This window comes from Poecile atricapillus, chromosome 10, assembly GCF_030490865.1.
Source record: "Poecile atricapillus isolate bPoeAtr1 chromosome 10, bPoeAtr1.hap1, whole genome shotgun sequence".
Taxonomy (NCBI): Eukaryota; Metazoa; Chordata; class Aves; order Passeriformes; family Paridae; genus Poecile; species Poecile atricapillus.
In genome coordinates, this window is record NC_081258.1 from 12499025 (window position 1) to 12519497 (window position 20473).

Genomic DNA, 20473 nt, shown 5'->3' on the forward strand with positions numbered 1-20473 from the left:
TTCTCTTAGGCAAAAGCTTGTAAAGGTTAAAATAATGCAGAAAGTATTACACTAAGAAAAATAGATATCTAATAAAGACTGGAAGGAAAAGGAATGTTTTGCTTTAGTCTTTGACTCCAAAAATTGAAGTTACAACTTAGAATTGGATTAATCAATAAACAGTGTAGAGCAAGTTTTTAAGAGTACCACAGATTGTTGTGCTTGATTCTTCTTTAGCAGAATTTCAAGGCATTTACCTCCTATTGGTTTGTACATTAATCCTCTTGAAAGCTGCTTGGCACTTGTCTGGAGCTGATTTAAGATGTCTTGGGCACTTTGTTTTACCCTGGCACAGTTATGAATCTCATGCTGCCTAAAATGGGTACTGCATCCTCCCCAGAGGGTGCTTAACTTGGAGGCTGCAGGCTGGTTTTCATTTTGACAACGTGCAAAAGAAAAGCAGTCTTTAAGAGCAACACCCTCCATCCCAGATTGCTGAGAACCAGGAATTGCCCTGCTACATGCAGAGCACAAAGCACATTTCACACACCTTGCCTTGCTGTGTAGCTGCTGCTGTGGCTCTGATCAGCTCTGCCAGGGCAGTGCATGGCCAGGAGGGGAATCTCCTCGTGTACAGTGGTGCAATGCACAAGGACAGCGAGCAGCTCCCACTGGGGCAGTCCTGAGAGTGGCAGAGAGGGCAGAAAGCAAGGACCAATACTGCCTAAATGATGGGCTCAACTCCAGAGGACTCATTCCAGGCTCTTTTTTATTATGGTAGAAAAACATTTCAGGGATATAAACCTGGCACTCCTGACACGTTAAAAGCACAGCTCAGAAAGGAGGTATCCTAAACTTAATGTAAGTACCAAAAGTGCCTACACAGCTCTTCAACCTGCCAATGCAGGAATATGCTACACCAAGAAATACCTGTAGGGTGACAATTCCAGACAGAAAAGCAGGTATCACTGTTGCACTGTAATTAATTAGTTCACTCAGTCTATATAGATTATAAAAAAACCAAAAAGCTGAAGCACTTGATTAAAAAATAAAACACAAACAAAACAAACAAAAAAAATCTCCAAAGCAAAACAACCAGATAACAAAGGATCTGTCTAGTAGCTTCCAATCAGGTTTGTTGGTTTTTCTGTCTGAAACTCTAGTCTATGCTAGACAGCAAGTTAGATCAAAATATCTCACAAGCCATTCTGGCATCAAAGTCAGATTAATCCATGAACTTTGAAAACATCCACTTTAGTTTACAGCTGACTGAAGAAAAGAAAACCCAACACAAATGAACATACATGTTCTCTGAGAAGATGAGAAAACTATGACTAACAGTCTATATCTGAACCAAAGTAGAACTGTACTTGCCAAAATCTCCCTGGCACCAACTCTCCCTACATTTAAGAGACAGCTAAGCTGATGAAGTAGTATTTCCTTTTGTGTACATGATGATGTTCTGTATATCACAGAAAATATCTTTTCAGTCCTTAACAGTTCAAGGAAAACTTGTCACATGATGTTATGCTGTTATGGATCTAGTGCTGGGATCTAGGAAAACCTGCTTATCTTGATCCACAAGCTAATAGAAAATACTTTCTGTTATCTCCATTAAAAAAATATTTTTAGCCATGGATGTTCTGCTACCAATAAATCAGGGTGCGTTTTGACAGGCACCTTGCTCTTGTATATCTGAAGTACAGCCTACACCTTACCTGGGTGGTTTTGTTGATATGCAATTGCAGGTGAATATATCCTCATGTCACCCTTAATGATTGCAAGGTTGGAGAAAAAACATATTAATTAAACACTAGAATAGTATCGTATCTTTCCCTCTCAATTTAATATCTCTTAAGCTTCCAGTCATGTCCACAACAGTCATGTCTGCTGTGAAGCAGCAGTGTTCTCCAGGGAGGTATCTGCATGCTGACCCAGTAGCCCAGTACTATGTGTCTCCCCTGACTAGGGCCTTCTGAAGAGTTTCTGAGCTATAAAGTTCACTGGTTTGTTCCCAATGGTGTTATCTGTCCAGGAAAGGATACTACCACTCCTACAGCCCCTGTCCTTTGAGCATTATCAATAGGGATGGCATAAATAACAGAACAATCTACAAGCTAGCTCCACAGTCCAGATCACTTACTGTCTCATTTCTTGTTTAAGCCAGCCAGCTAATTAAAAAAGGCACAAAATCAAGACAGTGAATTTGGGTGGGAATGCTAGTAGCTAGGCTTTCATGTTGTTGTTATAAACTCCAAGTATTCACTTACCAAACTACAGATAAAACTCACATTATTGCATTGATCTAGAAACAAAAGATCCAACTCCAATAGTACCTCTGCTAAAGAGGCACAGTGTTAAAAGCTATCCCTGCAACCCATAAAGCAGATCTTTGGATTTTCTATGGTCACACTCATGACAAATGGTGGGAATTGTTCCTTTCCTAAGACAGCCACAGTGACTGTTGTGAAGGTCAGCAGCAGGAAGCCCCTGCAAATCTCCAGAGCTCCCATTGCCACACTGTCCACCTTGGATCAACCTGATTTACATTCTCTCATACCCACCACGTCTCTTCATTTATTCTTTAATTTCCTACCAAACAACACAGGCCAGAGTCCTGTTCTTGTATGTGCCTGCAATTATCTTTAAACCACACATTGTCATAAATGTGATAGTTTCATTAATTTATGTAAATAGGACCTTGGCCAATGACTTGGCTGTTATTTATGAATGAATCATGCTGCTCTGAGTGGCTGGATATATTTAACTCTCATTAATTTGTTCAAAATAGCTACTAATGGGTTTCTTTAGCTCATGACTCTTGTAATAAAAGGCAAAAGGATGATTGGATTTGCGTGGGGAGGGCCTTCGTAACCCTTTCTGTTACTAATCAGTGACCAGATTATAAATACACTGCACTTCAAGTTACTTCGAGTGATTTTAAGGCAGTAGCAGGTTAACAACTCAAGACAAAAAATTCAGGCTTCAGTTGGCCTCAGCCAACAGCACTGAACCATTTCTGGAAACTATTTGTTTTCACTTTCTTTTGAGTGAAAGGAATGCTGTTAAAATTGCAATTCTGAAAAAAACTGAAGGCTCTGAGCCCAAACTGAGAGTAGTAATATAAATAAGTTCAAATCTAGCAATAGTTTGTTACAGGGAGTAGCTAAATGTAAAAGCTTCAAGAGAAACACGCCACTCACTATGGTATAGATACACTGGTTTTATGATTCAGAAATACTTTCCATTAAAAAAGTTGCATACTTGGAAGATTTTATTGTATACTTGGAGAATTTTACACGTGTAAAATGCTGCTGAAATTTTTATAGTAAGTCATGTGATCTGCTTTGCAGAAAAATGTTTTTACAGCTAGAATCTCTTGCTAGCTGCTGTCAACATCATTATACAGCTGCTGTTATCATCATCATCTTGTCTTTGACCTGAGGTTCCATCATGCTTCTTTGTAGCTCTGACTTCTCTTTGTTGACCCTCATTGCTTTTAGTCTCAGGTCAGTAAGGTCTTTGTGTTTCATCCCCTCTTGCCAGTTGTCAGCAGCAGGCTCCAGCTCCCCTCCTTCAGAGGTGCCTTTGCAGGCTGTGCAAGCTTGGTGGCCTGGGCTTGTCTGCTGAAGAGCCAGGTAACATCCATGTACTAGAAACACCTGCCCCTCCAGTTACCCAGTTTTCTACCCATGGTGATCTAGATTTCAAGAACTCTGCATCAGTGACTTCATTTTTCATTCACAAGAGTCTGCACAGATCAGTTTCCACCCATTTTCCTCGTTGTCCAAGCAGATGTACTGCGTTCTATCAACTGCTTGTTTATATTGTTTGGAATACTATTTATTCTGAATGGAAAAAAAAACAAAACCGTGTTGATCAATGTCAATAGAGATAATTAGCTTGTATTTCAGTTCAGCAACTGGGAGATCTCTGCTTTATACTTTTCCTGTACAAATACTGGAAACACCCCTATTGGAAAATATATTGCAATATTTGCTCAAAGTTTGTTGTTTTAGCAGACACCCCTGCCAGTATAACATTTTGGCCAGAAATAACCATGGTAACAAATGCAGAAGGCTAACAAGCACCAAGAGTTCAAAATTGTTTCAACTACCCCTGTCCTGGCTTACTTCTTGTATGTGTATCAAAAATCCTTTTAGGAAACCCATAGCTATTTAAATTACCTTTTTTCAGCCATTAGTAAATTAATGCTTCTTTCTGGGATTTAAAAATGAGATGAGACCTCCTTGCAGGACTGAGAAGAATATTTAGAGCTTTTGCTTCCCACTCCTTAGGATGCTGGGAATGCTGACAAAGAGAGGAAACACTCTGTGTGGTATACCAAAATTAAGAAGCTGTTTTGGCACTGAACACAGGAATGCAAAGTCTGTCTTGTATTTTGTCCTTCATTAATTAAATTTAATAGTTTTTTTTAAAAAATTCTGTATAAGTTTCCACTGGAAGTTTCACATAGATGGTTCTTGCAGAAGCTGAGGGTTTGACCTAACCTAGTTTTGCATAAGACATAAGGCTGTCTTAACCCCATATTTGCACCAGTACCTTAAAGGGACATGTATGGATCTCGTGAAATCTGTCAGGATGTAGCAGTTCACAACAGCCTAAGGCCAACCTGTGGCTTTTGAGCTGCATGTGACTCAGTAGAGAATCAAGTATGGCTCATGTGCCAGAGCTGTATCACAGATGTTAATGACTTCAGCTTTTTAGCTGTAGAGGGAAATTAGGAACCATTAGGGATTTCTGAAACTAGTGTTGCCTTGTGGGATGCAGCTGTGTGCTCACACCGTGGGGGAGTGGAATCCCCTCGAGTGCTATCAGCGTGTTACTGCCAAAGCTGCGATCGCACAGATTGCGTTCCCCCAGCTCGCTGAGGTAGGTAGAGCTTGGCAAGCTTGTCTGAAGTGTTAGCCAAGCTCTGCTTCCTAAGAGTTCAGCTGTCTGGCCTATCCAAATGTGACACTGGATTCATGCAAATAAAGCGCTGCAGTTTCTGTGGCCAGTGGCACGGGCAGGAGTGACACAGCTTGACACCCTCCCTGATACACCCTGGCCTCCTGGACAGGGTAGGCACCAACAGCAAGTGCTCCTGAGGACAAGTCTGGGCTGATGCTTCAATTCACACCAGTGGAATTGGAACTGGAAAGGCCAGGAGTGCCTTGCCTCTTCCCTGGCCCACAGGATGTTCACACAAACAGGGCTGTAGGAAGCTTTCCAAACAACACCTCTTGTTGACAGCACACTGCTCCTAAACAGCCGTAAGACAGAGCCCTGTGCAAGCCCAGAGTGACACTGGTCAGCTCTCACACACAGGCTGCTTGCAAGCATTTGCAGACCATTCTATTCTGTATCTATTTCATGTGGAAATTTGAATCATGTTTTGACCATCACTTATTTTTCTTCGAAGGGCCCTTGATTCCAGGAAGGGTTGAGCAGACACCATGAAAATTGATTCTGGATATTGGCAAGGAAAATAAGAGCAAATACAGAGATACTTCCAAAAGTACCTGGCTTTTTGTTATTTTTTACCAAACGAGAAGCTGCTAAACAAGAAGTTTCCAGAAGACTCCAAAACATTAAGTCAAACTAATATGACTAAGCACCCTTACTTTGGTATTTATCTCAATTTCAAAATACTTCAATCACTTAGCACCTGAAAAGTAACCCAGCTATGAAACCCTGCCATACTGTGTAACTGCTCTTTGATGAAAATTACACCACACCTTATTAATCCCTTGCGGGGGCAGGGCGGGGGAAGAAAAAAAAGAAAGAAACCTCCTTTAACTAAAGCCTGGAATGACTCGCAGCCAAACTGATGACACTTAAGCAAGTATGCCTAAGTAGAGTACACTTCACAGTTCATCTTAGTATTAGTCATACTTAAAAACTGCGTATTTTAAACTAGCATTTAATACGTATGTCCACTACCCATCTCCAGGGTTAATCTTCTCAAATACAAATTTCCCTGAATAGGCATCAAGTTTCCACAGTCTCATGACATCAATCAAACATCACTCCCTGTAAACCCCATACCTCCCAAATACAAGCCAGGTTTGTGAGTCAGCTCTGCACGCTGTAATATGATCAAAGCAAGACAAGTATGGCACTTCAAAAGCTCACCTGCAGGAAATCTGACAGTAAAACCATGTAAAATAATTTTTCCAGATACTAGATGTAGCAAAAGCAATATCCAGTATCCCAGACTGATTTGGCTGAGTATGTTTCAACATTGAACAGACCTCAGAACTGCAGGGTATTAAGTATCTCTTGAATAATTTTTTTTTTCTGTACAGTATTTAAACATACACCAGTTCAACATGGCAATCATAGAAAACAGATTATAAACAACACTAAAATATTACCAAAACATGTACCACTGATACTGTAGTAGCTTATGCAAATGCAAGGTGCATTTACATTATATTCCATCATGAAGAAGATTCTTGCCCCAAAGTGATACAACCGATATATTTCAATTTTTAATATGCATTCTCAAAGGATTAAGCTATTTTTCCTTTCTGTTGATATACCTTGTCTCTGTTTCATTGCAAGGTTTCAACTTTCAAATGACTAAACTTATGACTGAATGCTGAATACATTGTCCTTACCATTATGTTACAGCACGTTACTTTTAGAAGTAGATTGGAGGTATGACTAAGAGAGCAGAGTTTGTTTTTCCATTCTATTCTCCAGTATATAGTCAAAATTCCCTTTCTGAGCAGTCATGCAAGGCAGCTTACACCAGTAATATCTGTGAAAAGCAAGCTCAAAAGGTAAAGAAACAACTATTCAGACTTTTAAAAGCATAACAATAGTCTCAAACATACTTTCAAACATGTAATTCATTCTGCTTACTGGCATGTTTCAAAAAGCTACAGTCATGCTTTCAGCTTTTTTATCTCCTGTAAGTGCATAAATTTAGGGGTAATACAAACTTAATTCCTTTTACAAAAGAAGTTTTCAAATTACTAAACCAGCACAAGAGATTTTAAAGGTTTGCAAAAGTTTGTACTACTTGATATTAGGAGAAATAGTCAAGCTACTGTTGTTTTTCCTTTTGCTGAGAAATTGAGCCATGATATTCACAATCTACTTTCTTTTTCATAGGTAACTCCTAAGGACATTAGTCAGTTATTCAGTGTATGTAATTACTCTGTCAGCTCTCTAGTTATTAAAGCAATCCAATAATGTTTTTAATACAGGCAAGTTTAATATTAATTGAACTCTTCTTGACCAAGCAAGCTGCACTATATAATAAAAGCTATCCTTTGCATGTACCACAAAGCAGAGAACTGTCAGAGCCCACAGTTATTAAACATGACACCAGTTATAATTGCTTCATATTATCATATGTAGCCATGCACTGGGGTAATCTTTCTGCAACTTGAATCATATAAAATAGCTAAGAAATTTTCAGGTAGCTTCTACATTAGGTGATCCTTTTGTATTTCAGCTGACAATACTCATTATGCTATAGTAGCTGCCACACCAAGATTTTTCCATTTTTCAGGGATTCTGTCTCTGGGGGCTTTAAAAAATACAGAAAAGGGATGAGAATACATGGGTTCTTCCCTCCTAGTACTTCCTTTCTATTTACCAAAACTGTTTTTTTTACCAGTCTTTAGCTGGTAAAAGTAAGCAACAGAGACAGAAAAATGCATCCAATACAAAGACTACAATGTCTCTTTACTGTCTTTTCAGGTGCTTTTCTTATTCCCTACATCCTCTTCTTAATCATTGCTGGAATGCCCCTGTTCTATATGGAATTAGCACTGGGACAATATAACCGAGAAGGAGCTGCCACTGTGTGGAAAATCTGTCCAGTTTTCAAAGGTAAGTGTTCCTCTGCACCCTTGAACAGCACCTGAGGGTGCCACACATGTGATCCCAAACAATGTAAAGATCTCTCAGAGACAACGTGGCATTTGGTGACTTTTCCCCAACCCTTGAAGTCAGAAGTCTTTATGTTATCAAAGGTGAAGCACAACATGGGAAAAGCCACAGAAATCATCTTCAGGGTGTTTGCTGGCTGACTGTAGCAGAGGACAATGAGCAAGAGCATTTCAGCCCTGCCCTCCCTTTCCCCTGTGTGCTGGGGAGTGGGAGGAACTGGCTATCTCGAGGTGGAGGGAGGGGTTTGCCAATCCAGACCTTGGAAATACCAAATCCCATCCCTGTTAGTTCAGCCCTGTCTTCCCCATTGACTAAGGTAACCATTACCCCATTCAGGGCATGGAGCTTTCTCTGCAGAAACCAACACAGTGCCTACAACACTAAAATGGAGTTGTGAGGACTGTAGGTTTGGCCAGTAGACTTGTAGCATCACAGGAGTGTTTTCTGTGGTATCTCTGCACCTCAATTTTCCTGCCTGTGAAGTGGGAGCAATGATTCTGATAGTCTTTGTAAAGCATCCTTCAGATTTAGCAATGAAAAACACTTATTAAAATCTGAACATTATTACTATTGAGTGTTTTCCACTAGGATTAACTCTCTAGCATCACTGAATAAAAGGCTGGAGTGTTGTTTGTGCACTGCACCACTCTGCAATGAAAAAATGGGTTAGGTGCTTCAGGGTGTTTGGCTTTGATCAGGAAATGATCCATGTGTGAAAGAAGCCAAATGTGTACTGTACATTAAGCAAGTATTTGTTAAGGTACCTCAAGAAGTTTTTACAGCATTGCTTGCCAGCAAAAAATGTATGTTGCTTTGTGTGTATACCAGACTGTATCTAAAATCTTATGCAAAAGCCTTTTCAACACAGAGATATCTGAAATTAAACCAGGAAAGCTCAGCTGACCTTAGAACCTTAAAATTCAGATCATGTTCATCTTGGGACTGGCAAAAGCTGAGGAGCTTAACAATAGCAATCCAAACTTGATGGATCCGCTGCTTGGATATAGGTTACACTGAGTAAATGTTAGTCTTCTTTCTCAAAATACAGCTTTCCTCTTCAAGCAGTCTAGTGCCACACAATAAGGAATGTGAAGGGAGTTTTTCTTACCAGTCAAACCCAAAACTCACAAAATAAGCAATACAACAAAAAATAAGTAAGTGAGCTAATAAAATAATATGCCTCGAAATTTTAAAGTTAATTCATATAGATTTACCTAGCCTTTCTATAACCCCATCATGGGAGATAAAATTCATCCCAGCACCCAGGAACCTGAGTACCCTTGCTCAATAAAAATTCCTGTTGGTATTATTTATATACCTTTGGATGACAATGAGGATTTTGAAAACCTAAATGCAAAAATTAGACCTTCAGGATCTCAAAGCATTTGAGCCAAATACCACTGTGCTCAGAGGTATTCTGTGTTGACTTCAGGATTGAAAAGATTATGAGAAAGGAAAACAGAATTTATTTCATGTATATTCTTGTTGACATTCCAGCTGTGTTTTTAAGCTGACATTTTCAAGGTGGACTAAACATACATTACTGTTGATTTTTAAGGTTTCTTATTACAAGAATATAGAATAGCATAAGTTATTTGATTCTCAGAAAGTAATAAGCATGGAGACATATTTGCACCTTGGTATAAACTCAGTACTTTTAAAGTTTTGACTAAAACCTCAGATAACATGCAAACACATTTTACTGCTAATGCTTTGGAGTTGTTTCTGGGACAACTCAAATCTCTCACTCAAAGGAAAAGTACACAGTCTACACAAATTTATAACAGCTTCTCCAAATGAACAGCACTATAGTTCTAATTTTAGCTATGAATATTATTGCTGTGAACTCCAAGCACTCTACTTTTAATGAGATGCTATCACAACATATGCAATTACAAATATACCCTGTAACCTTTGTAACATAGTCTGTTTTCATCTCTGCATTTTTTTCAGGGTCTATTTTAGACTGTGGGTGGTGCAGCAATACTTTTAAGAAAATCTAGAAACGTAAGAGCAAATTCCTGAACATACTTAGGATCACAGAGAAGACGTATTTAAAACACATTTGATCCAGTATTGTTTAATCTTGATATTAAACATCTCTCATTGTCCTCCTGGATTGAAGGAATTTTAGGAACACTTTTTTAAACGACAATAATCTAATTATAGTATTTCATATATTATCCATACTTAGTGTTCTAGCATTCACCTTGAATACTTAGGAATTATTCTTTTGGGGGATTCCTCCCTCCTCTCCTTTCCATTGATCGTGGTGTATCACTGGAGTTTGAGTGTTCAAGTGCTAGGTTCATTTAAGCACCAAGGATTTGAAAATAATGTTCTTTACTTTCACAATTATTTCCCCATTGTTAGGGATGAGCAAACTGGTTTATGGATTAAAAGCCTCCTGCAGAGCAAAGAGTAACTTTGGTACATGCAGCAGTCTTTGACCCACCAACTCCTCCAGGGTCAGCTTCTGTTCCTTACGCAAATTTTAAACCAGGATTAATGCTCACAGTGTTTGCCACTTCCTTTCTTTATAAAGAAATAAGAAAACCTAATAATCTCCAACTGCTAGGCCTCCAATGCAAAAAATTAAACTGAATAAAACTAGAAGTAAAGGTTAGCACTGGGTTGCAATAGTACCCATTGTGACAGTGATGACATTCATAAAACCACTGTAGTCCCTACCTTTAATATGCAGTACATACAACTTTGAGGGAGGATTCAGAGAACAAAGCTGCACACAGTAAAGAAAGAATGATTGAAGTCAAGGCAAAGAAAGATTCCTGAACAATTCTATCAACCAACTTTTATTGGGCTCCAACATTAGTATCAAAGCTTCCTCCCAAACTGTTGGAAGATGTCCATTTTCATGAGGAGAAATGAGTGCGCTTTTCATGAGTGCACTTTCTGGGGCACTCTTGCTAAAAAGACCCTCCAGCCACACTTCATGATATGGAAAAATACAAAGCAAACATTCAAAGTCAAAAGAGAATGCTTACATTCTGAATTCTGTAATCCTGGAGAGATAGTAAAAAGGGTTGAATGTCATACACAGTTTAGCCCCAACCTGATATTCACCACATTTTACTGGCATGCCCGAAACCCACCTGGAGACCTCAATGGAACACTGAGCACAGACTGTTTCATGCATGATTTGGAGCCAGTCACATGCTGATGATAGCCACTCTAGAGAGTAGTAATGGGAAAGAAACAGGAGAAGGATCAGTTTCTGTTCCAAACTAGCTCAGGGTGGGAATGTGAGGCATAGGGAAACTTCATTTAAGTGTCGAGCTTTACTTTTCCAAGAGAAGTTGCCAAGGTCCCTGACGTCATGAAGATGAAGTGAGTTTCACTCCTAACATGGGCTTGTAATCTTCTGCATTGGAAGCAAATCAGCAATGGAGTTGTACAAGGACAAATTTTGACATTGCACCGCCTAATTTCTTTTTCTGACAAACAACTGGATTTGATAAAAGCCAGTCATTTTCCAGAACCATTTCTGTAATTTTTTGTTTAGAGGTCAGGAACATTGTGTCCGCATATGTGTATGAAAACTTAAAAAATTCCTTTTTATTGGTGTAAAGACCTAAAATGAATTTGCAATCATGTATAGTTGAATTTAACTCCAGTGTTTGTGTATACTCTTGCATGTCAAGTGCAATGTATAATCTAATTTTCCTTTGTCTTTAGGTGTAGGCTATGCAGTGATACTCATAGCTCTTTACGTGGGTTTCTACTACAACGTTATCATAGCTTGGTCTCTGTATTATCTATTTTCATCATTCACATTTGAGCTCCCCTGGACAAACTGCCACAACAGCTGGAACAGCCCAAACTGTACAGATCCCAAACTCTTCAATGCATCAGTGCTTGGCAATGGTACTAAATACTCGAAGTACAAGCTCACTCCTGCAGCTGAATTTTATGAGTAAGTGTTGACCTGACTTTGCTATTTATTCAAAATTCTATGTCTAAGGGAGTTTCCCTTGAAGGTAAAATAGTTTGTATCTAGCCTCTAGAATGAGCATCAGAAGACTAAGGTTAAAATGGAGCTGTCATGTTGGTCTCTATTCCTAGGTGACTAAGACTTTTGCCTCTGTGATCTTTGGTTTCTCCTGTACTAATGCAGTGCTTTCTACTGAGCAAAATGGAATTGGACAGGACACAAATCTTCTCTGTGTGCCACTTTTGCTTGCACCAGCTTTGCTAGGGCAAGGAAACACACCAACATTCTGACAGAGGTGACAGCATGTCAAACTGAGCTGAGTTTAAGGCTTTAAAATAACCATTTGTTCACAGATTTGGAATGTTTCTCTACTCACAAAATATTTCAGAGCAACAGCAGAACTCTGTTCCACTGCTTCAGCAGTTCAATGAAGTGAGATGAAACACTGAGCAGGGGAAAGACCCTGGTTATAGAAGGCCAGGTTTTTACCAATGCCTAAGCAAAAGAGTGTTCTACAACACTGGCTGAGACAGGCAAAGGCACACTCAAATCAAACAGCTGGAATAAAATCCCGAAAGGTACATAAATTAACAACTGAACTATAAAACAAAGATACCAATCTCTGTATAAATATTTTCATTATGGACTTAGAGGGGAAAATAGGATTTGATTAGGAGAAAGAAAGGGGATGAGAATCATGCTATTGAGTCAGCTGTTGAATTAATCTGAATAATGAATTAATTAATATTTCTGTGTTGAGAAGAGAAGGATATCAGGGCACACACCTGCTAAGCAGTTAGTCCAACCCTGTAGAAACAAAGGGAAAAAAACTGTTACCATAAATAACCAGTAGGGATCTTGGGGTCTCTGTTTATAGCTCTTTAACATTTGTAGCCGCTGTTTCTTCTCTGAAGACAGCACAGTGAAAGATCAGTAGTGATACACAAACTGCTGGCAGGGGTTTGGGTAAACGAAACTCAGTGCTTTGAAAACAAGATGGGGGCTTGAGTTCAAAGGAGCTCACTAAAATGGCAAATAATGACAGCTGTGAAATCTACTGCTCTTACAAGAAAAAACTTAAGTCTTAGTAAAGTAAAATGCAATCTCTAAATTCTTGCTTTGTCTTTTTATTATTTAAAATGGTTCTGTGCAACTTCTGCTATCACATCATGCTTGGGTAAAGATTTTGACTTTGTAGTGGGTGAGGTTGTGGTAGAATCAATTAATGACATTTTGATTTGGTTACACTAATCTGGGGAACAGCTCAATTAATGATTATCTGTAACTTGAAATATTATGATTCTTTTCTCATCATGAAGTGGATTCAAGGTGCCGTGTTCAGAAGGTAAGAATGAAAAGGGAATTTGACATTTCATTATGCTTTGATCCCTGAACTTTGGGGCTGTAATTAGGTCACTAGGCCCTGTACTTATTAGTGGCTAGACTACATTGCAAAAATGAGAAGGGTAACCACCAAACTAAAACACTCTATAACATCTGTTTTCCCAGCTGTAAAAACAGGGAACCACAAGGGGCATTAAATTCATTTATCCAGTATTTGGATGAGCTCATCTGGTCCAGCTGTACAGCTCAGGTGTCAACCCAAACTTGTACAGTCTTAGTGTATTCAGATCCAACCTAATAAATGAAATCAGAAAACAGTTTGTTTCCTATATCAAATAACCTAATTCATGCTCAAGGTTTTCTTGCAACAAGAAGAGTTGAATCTTTTGATTATAAAGTTTCATACTTTGTGCCAGAGTCACAAAAGGAAATGGTAAGTGATACAGCTTAAACTTGGTTCTTTAGGTTGTGTGTTTACATCAGAACACCCACACACAAACTTTTGGCCCCTGGTGGGCAGGCTGAGGGAGAAACAGGGAGACCAGAAACACCAAACATTTATGTTGCAGCTGGAGAGTGACTGAAAAGAGGTACGTCCAAGACAGGTCTCAAGCAGACAGCTGGTATGATTACTCTGAAAAGACACAGACACTTCTTTTTGGGACATAATTCCTTCACACTAAGCTGGCCTGACTATGAATATAGAGTTGATTATTTTCTAAAGCCCTGTAGCTGCCAAGAGCTGACTGCCTCTATCTCCAGCAGTGCAGGAATAAACTGTAGGAGGAAGTGGGAGAACTGTGATGTGACAGTTCATCAAATACTACAAGGTACCTCAAATTCAGCAGAAATATGCTGGTTGTCACTACTTATATTGAGTGAGAAAAAGAAAAACTTGCAATCTAGGCCAAATCTATCAGCTGTCCAGCATCTGGCCAGGAGGAAAAGCAGAGAGAAACCGCTAAACCTCAGACTTGGAAGAAATCATTACAAGTTGCAAATTCCAGACCAAGGCAGTGACAGGAGAACCCTGAAGAATACATTTGGCTTTTGATTTCAAGCCTCAAGAGCTGCACAGAACTTAAGGTTGAGGTGCTCCTACACTGAGGCCTTCTAGAGAGTGTCATTTTATTGTCTGGTTTCAGTTGTAGAGGCCTAATTGAGGCTGAGGCGCCACTGATGTCATGGGGACAGATTCTTATAACAGGAAGGAACAGGACCTCTATGATGGTTCATTAGAGATGCTTAAAATCAACTGTAAAGTATTTGTACACTGTAAACTTGGCAAACCAAGCTAAAATCTAATAACAACTGGTGCCTTTCTGCTAAGTAATAGCCAGACATAAAAGAAATCCAGTTAGGAATAAAATGTCAACTCCACATTTCTTTAGGGACACACATTACTTTAATTCCTTCCCTCTTCAATGGTTTGGAATTAAACACAGAAAATGAAAAGAACCTTCTATCCTTTCCACACATGTTAAAATAATTCAATATAAAGCTTTTTTTTTTTGGAAGAACAGAAGTACATCACATCAAATAAAGTTCCCCTATCTACTCTATATTTCCCCTATTTAAATACTTTATCTGAACACGGGCATACTTTATATTTGTTCTCTCCATTCTTGTGTCTGGGAAAAGTCTGTTACCATCTTGCTTTCATTTATGCTGACAATTGAAAAAATACCAGTTTGGAGGAACAAAAGCACTATTCTTCTCACAAGGTACTGTGCCTGCAAAAAATCACAATCTGTTGTAGAAACAAATCTTGGCAATTTTTAAGAAAAAACATGAAAATGTCAACAAACATTGGGCTACAGTTATTTCCCTCTGACAGTACTTTTTCTCAGGGCTGTAATCCATTCTTTCTGCATGAGAAATTTTACAGGGAAATTTTCATGCCAGATTCAGTAAAGGAAATTCACAGAATTCACAAGTCTGCCCAGCTGTGAGAAATTGCAAAAGCCTACCTCAGAACAAGGAATAAAACCAAGATTCAGTCACTGCAGTCAACATTTGTCATATTTATGAACATCATGTTTATGAAATTTATGAGAAGTGTGTGAAGCAAAAACATTCTGGAAAAAAACCCTTCACCCTATATAGCAAAGGTTACTTTTATAGAGCAATAGGTTTGTGCTTTAGGGTACAAGACTTCACTGGAAATGCCAGCCCAGGCAAAGGGTCCACATAGTTCAGTATCACAGCAAATGGAGTGATCAGTGCTGTGGACCCCAAAGATATGAAACAATTTCACAGTACAAACAGTTGTGAAGCAATTTCTCCCAAAAGAGAAACCACTTCAAAAGTCAGCATAAGCAATTCTGCCTATAAATGCTTATAAAACCTGAATCAGGCAACAAGAACTAATGAGAGCCCCATGTTCAGCTAATCACATCCAGTCTTTCCATTCAGCTCTTCTGAAACAGTAAATTATTGGAGAGTCATGAAGTGGGGCACAGTTTTAAAGGAGGTCAGAATTCCTAAGTTAGTGGGAGAATAAAGCTTTCAGTGCATTGAGATAAATATTCTCCATATTATCATGATTCAAAAAGAAATTTCACCTGCAAAGGGGCAACCCTGGCTGTAGAGACAGACAGGGAATGGGATGCTGTGGAAGCAGTGCTGTGGAAAGGGACCTGGGGGTCCTGGGTGATGGCAAGCTGAGCATGGGTCAGCAGGGCTTTGGCAGCCAGGAGGGACACCAGGGTCCTGGGGACACCACACCATCAGGGTGGGCATGGAAGGGGATTGTCCTGCTCTTCTCTGCACTGGGGCAGCCTCACCTCGACTGCTGGGGGCAGTTTTGGGCACCACAATATAAGAAAGGTATTAAGATGTTATACAGCATCTAAAGGAAGGCTATGAAGATGGTGAAGGGCCTTGAGGGGAAGCTGTATGAGGAACAGCTGAGGTCACTTGCTCTGCTCAGCCTGGAAAAGAGGAGACCTCATTGCAGCTACGACTTCCTCCTGAGGGGAAGAGGAGGGGCAGGGACTGATCTCTTCTTTTTGGTGACCAGTGACAGGACCTGAGGGAGTGGCCTGAAGTTCTGTCAGGGGAGGTTTATGTTGAATATCAGGAAAAGGTTCACCCAGAGGGTAGCTGGCCACTGGCTCCCCAAAGAGCTGGTCATAACCTCAAGCCTGACAGAGTTCAAGAAGTGTTTGGATAATGCTCTCAGGCATGGGAGATTTCAATATTCTGTGATGAAGTACACATAACTTATTATATGCCATCCAGGGTGCCAATGGTAAATTTTGCAATTCCCAAAATCTATTTTGCAGTCCATTACACAGCTCCATTCTCCAACACAAGAGGGAGCTGAAATATCTAGAGAGAAACCCAGATGCTGCTGCATCCCCCTGGCATCCCCCTGGATTGTGCCCAGCATCCAGGGTGGGGTGAGGCACGCAGGGCACAAGCACTGCACCTCAGATGGCTCAGCTGCTCTCCTGAGCTCTGGGCTGTAAGAATAACTCTGTCCCAGAGCCAGGAGATCCTTCAGCATTGCAGCTGTGCCTACTCAGAGCTCTTTACAGAGCATCCAGAGGCACCCAAGCAGCTCAGACAGCAGCCCTGCATATGGCAGAGCTAGGCCTGAGCCAGGCTACCCCTGTGGCCCTTCATGTGGAGCCACTCTGCTCTCCCTGCACTGCTCCCAGCCCAGAGTTACCCTGAGGACACCCTGGTGTCCAGCCTGCATGGAACCACCTCAGGTCTACAGGCTTTGTACCACAAGCTCTGCCTCATGCTGCTGTGTGGACACAAACTGCCATGAAAACTACAGCTTAACATAAGCTGAATATAAGTAGTGCTATTTGTGAAATGAAAATACCTGGAGCTTGGCAAAATCTGCAAAAAGAGCTCTAGCCACGTCACCTTGGTGCAGATAGGCTAACCTTCCACAAGTAAAGGAAAACCACATTTCATGCTCTGAAGGAACCTGGCAGCAACGATGACTGAACCGTGGTTGTCCAAATATCTGACACAGAAGATGCATGTAGAAGGGCTTTCTAATTGAGCACAATTATCATGCTTCAAAGTGCCTTCTAAATTGAGTATGCAATTTAATTTCTATAGATTGCACATTGTATACACTGACAGTTCTTTTAGCATCTTCAATCTATAATTTGCATTAAGTTTTAAATCATAAAAACATAATCTAACTACCAGAATAGGGAATATAGCTTGGGACACCAGGACTATGTCTATTTATACCTTATCCATTTTGCTGATTCTTAGTTTATGCAAGCCATTTGGGTTTGATCTCATAAATATGAGCGCTAACTTTTATAAGTACTTAGATGTTCCTAGAAGTACTTAATATGTTAACTAACAAATAAATTTGTTAGTTAACATACTAATTTACTGACAAGTGATGACATTTTTGAATTCTGAATCAATCTGATGCAACACATCTAAAATTTAGATAAATGACACCCTTCTATTGAGCACATCAAATTTAGGCAAGTAACTTTTGCCTCTAATAAAAAGAGAAAGAATGAGCCTATAGAGCTGTGTAAACATATTTGGACCAAAAATGAAAATTATGATTGATTTTGGATTGAAAAAATGAGGCCTACTCCAAGACCTTAAACTTGATTTATTTATGCAAAATTTTCTAAATTTCTAAAAGACAATCACATAAATTGGTCCAGAGATGAATAATACATAAATCTCCCTAGAAAGTAACAGTCTGACAATAACATCCCATTGAATTCTATACCTAAAACTCTTAAATCCTGTTTTCTGGCTATAGCTTAAATGCATTGGAGTGAAAATGATACAAAGTAATTTTCAGGTCACCTTTGGCATTTCTTTTTTCCTGGTTTGATTCCCTATTTATATGCAAATATTCACTACTTCTTTAACAAATATGTTCTGAATTGCTCAGAGTAGAGACAAAGCACACATTTATAATAATCTGTATTTTACAGATGGGAAAACCAAGACACAGAGAAGGATTTATTGATTCCAACATTTCCTGTTATTAAAACTGGGACTGGGTCCTTCATTTACTGGGTCCCACTGAGCAGCTGCCCCACTGCCTCCTCAGTAATTTGTTTTCAGTAGGGTTTATGTGTGAGTACCAAGCAGCTGAGCTGCCTGTTGGCTGTTCAGGGTCTGATGCCAAGTTAAAGGGGACCCAAGTGCTGCACAAAGACTAAACAGAGTCTTTGAGTCTTAGAGTCAAAACTAAACTATCAAACAAATTGCTGTTTGCAGATTTCAGTGGAGGGGAACTATTTCCCTTTAGCTGAATGCGGTGTGGAAGACAGGAACTGGAGCCAGAGTTCTTGGGTGATTAAGAGAATCTTCCCAGCAGAGAGCACAGGGAAGGAGAGAAAGAAGAAATTTCACTTGAGAGGAACTAGAATGTCTGAATGGAGCTTCAAATTGAGAGACCTTCACATTCCTGCCCCTCCTGCAGATAGGTGGACAGGCTCTTGGAACCCAGATGTACAATCCCAAAGTCATTGCAAATGTAATTTACACTCCCTTACATGAAATGCAGTCTTAGCATAAACCAAGGTCCTTTGCACAAATCCCTGATTTTTAGTGCATGTAGTTTGATTCTTGGTGCTGTTTTAATTAAATATTTCTATAGCACTGACTAGAATATCAGAAAGCTTAAACAATTTATTTGACTCTCTTGCATTTAGTCCAGCATAATAAAATAGATGTCTGTTCTTTTGTCAGCTCCATCTGTTAATGTTTATTCTCAGTCTTTCCCCCATAACACTCTTCTCATTTTTGCATGTATTTCTCATCTACTTTCATTCTTTTTTCAATAGTCTGCAAGCAAAACACTAAATCTAGTCATCTTACTTCCAATAGTTTATCCTTTCTTTTTGACTCATTTGAATTCTGAGAGTTGGTTTTGTTAGCAGAATCGGACAAACATCTCTCTACTTATGAAGGAAGAATTGCTTTCAGAAACTTAAGACATGCTTAAGACATGTTTTGGACTTAATTTGAAGGAGTTGGCAGAGAATAGAGCCTTCACAAAACACCTTCACTGACTGCCAGTGATGCCAGTAGAGCTTCTACTGCTGTGATGGAGCACCCATTCCTGCTGCCCACAGCATGAGAAGTGCAAAAGCCTTTTCCCCCCAGTGACTTTGTTTCTGTATATCTGGTGTGTAGGCGAGGAGTTCTGCACCTGCACGAAAGCCGCGGAATCCATGACCTTGGCTTGCCTCGCTGGCAACTTTCCCTCTGCCTCTTGGTGGTGGTAATCATTCTTTTCTTTAGTCTGTGGAAAGGCGTGAAGACTTCAGGAAAGGTAGAGCTAATATTGTCCTTCTATCTTGACTACATTCTTTGTCTACTTTAAGTCTCATAATTGCAGAAAGCAAGAAAATAAATCACTTATTTTGAGGCATCCTCAAGGACCAAACTATCACATTTCTTGTGTGATATTCTAACTGAAAAATTTATTAATGTATTATTTTTAATTTAACGTTGGTGGTTTCATCCAGAAAATATTTTTAAATACTCAAAATTGTCTTAAATGTGCATCTTCTTCTTCTTAGCCAAACGTACTACATTTCAACCATATAAGAGGCTTTGGTTTTATTACACAAAATGCCATATCAAGAGAAATTTTTGATGAAAGTCATTGAAAATCACTATTTGAAATCCCTTAGAAAATACCTCAACAGAAATTCTGGAGCTGGATACATTTGAGAGCTTTTTGTACATTTTCATGAAAGTATCATTTAACATCAGGCAATGACTGCTCTTTTTAGTAAACAACATAGAGATGAGGAGTAATCAGCAGTCTAACACACCCTGACACTGTCTTCTGTTTGTCAAAACTGTCTCCTACTGGTATCTGTAAAGTTATATATTAAAAGACTCGTGACAAGTAACATTTTCCCTTGTGTCCTAAAAAGAGCTTCTCCATTGAACTGAATGGACTAAAGCAAGAAAATGCCAGCTGTACTTATTATATATTCTTAAATCTTCTGTAACAGCTGATTAACCTTTGGGATCTCTGTTGTCTGCAGGTTGTTTGGATAACAGCCACTTTGCCTTATGTCGTATTATTTGTCTTATTAATACATGGAATAACCCTGCCTGGTGCATACAATGGAATAAATGCATACCTGCATATAGATTTCAGAAGATTAAAAGAAGCCACAGTAAGTGTACTCTTCTGTTCTCATTCCCTAATTATTAAGCCTGTTGCCCTTGTTTTTGAAACTGAAAATATTACTTCTGAAATTAAATAGCCATGCTCTGCATCACAGATCTTCAGATCACAAAACACTGTGTGGA

General features: G+C 39.4%; 1 protein-coding gene across 2 annotated transcripts in view; it reads left to right on the forward strand.

The window, feature by feature from the left end:
• The window catches only part of SLC6A2 (solute carrier family 6 member 2), a 55412-nt gene that overhangs the window by 15019 nt on the left and 19920 nt on the right, over positions 1-20473 (forward strand). For both annotated transcript variants that reach the window (XM_058846126.1, XM_058846127.1), the window contains 4 exons: positions 7699-7830; positions 11587-11824; positions 19337-19475; positions 20203-20337. In XM_058846126.1, coding sequence (XP_058702109.1) covers positions 7699-7830; positions 11587-11824; positions 19337-19475; positions 20203-20337 — 644 coding nt within the window. The remainder of the gene's footprint in view (positions 1-7698; positions 7831-11586; positions 11825-19336; positions 19476-20202; positions 20338-20473) is intronic.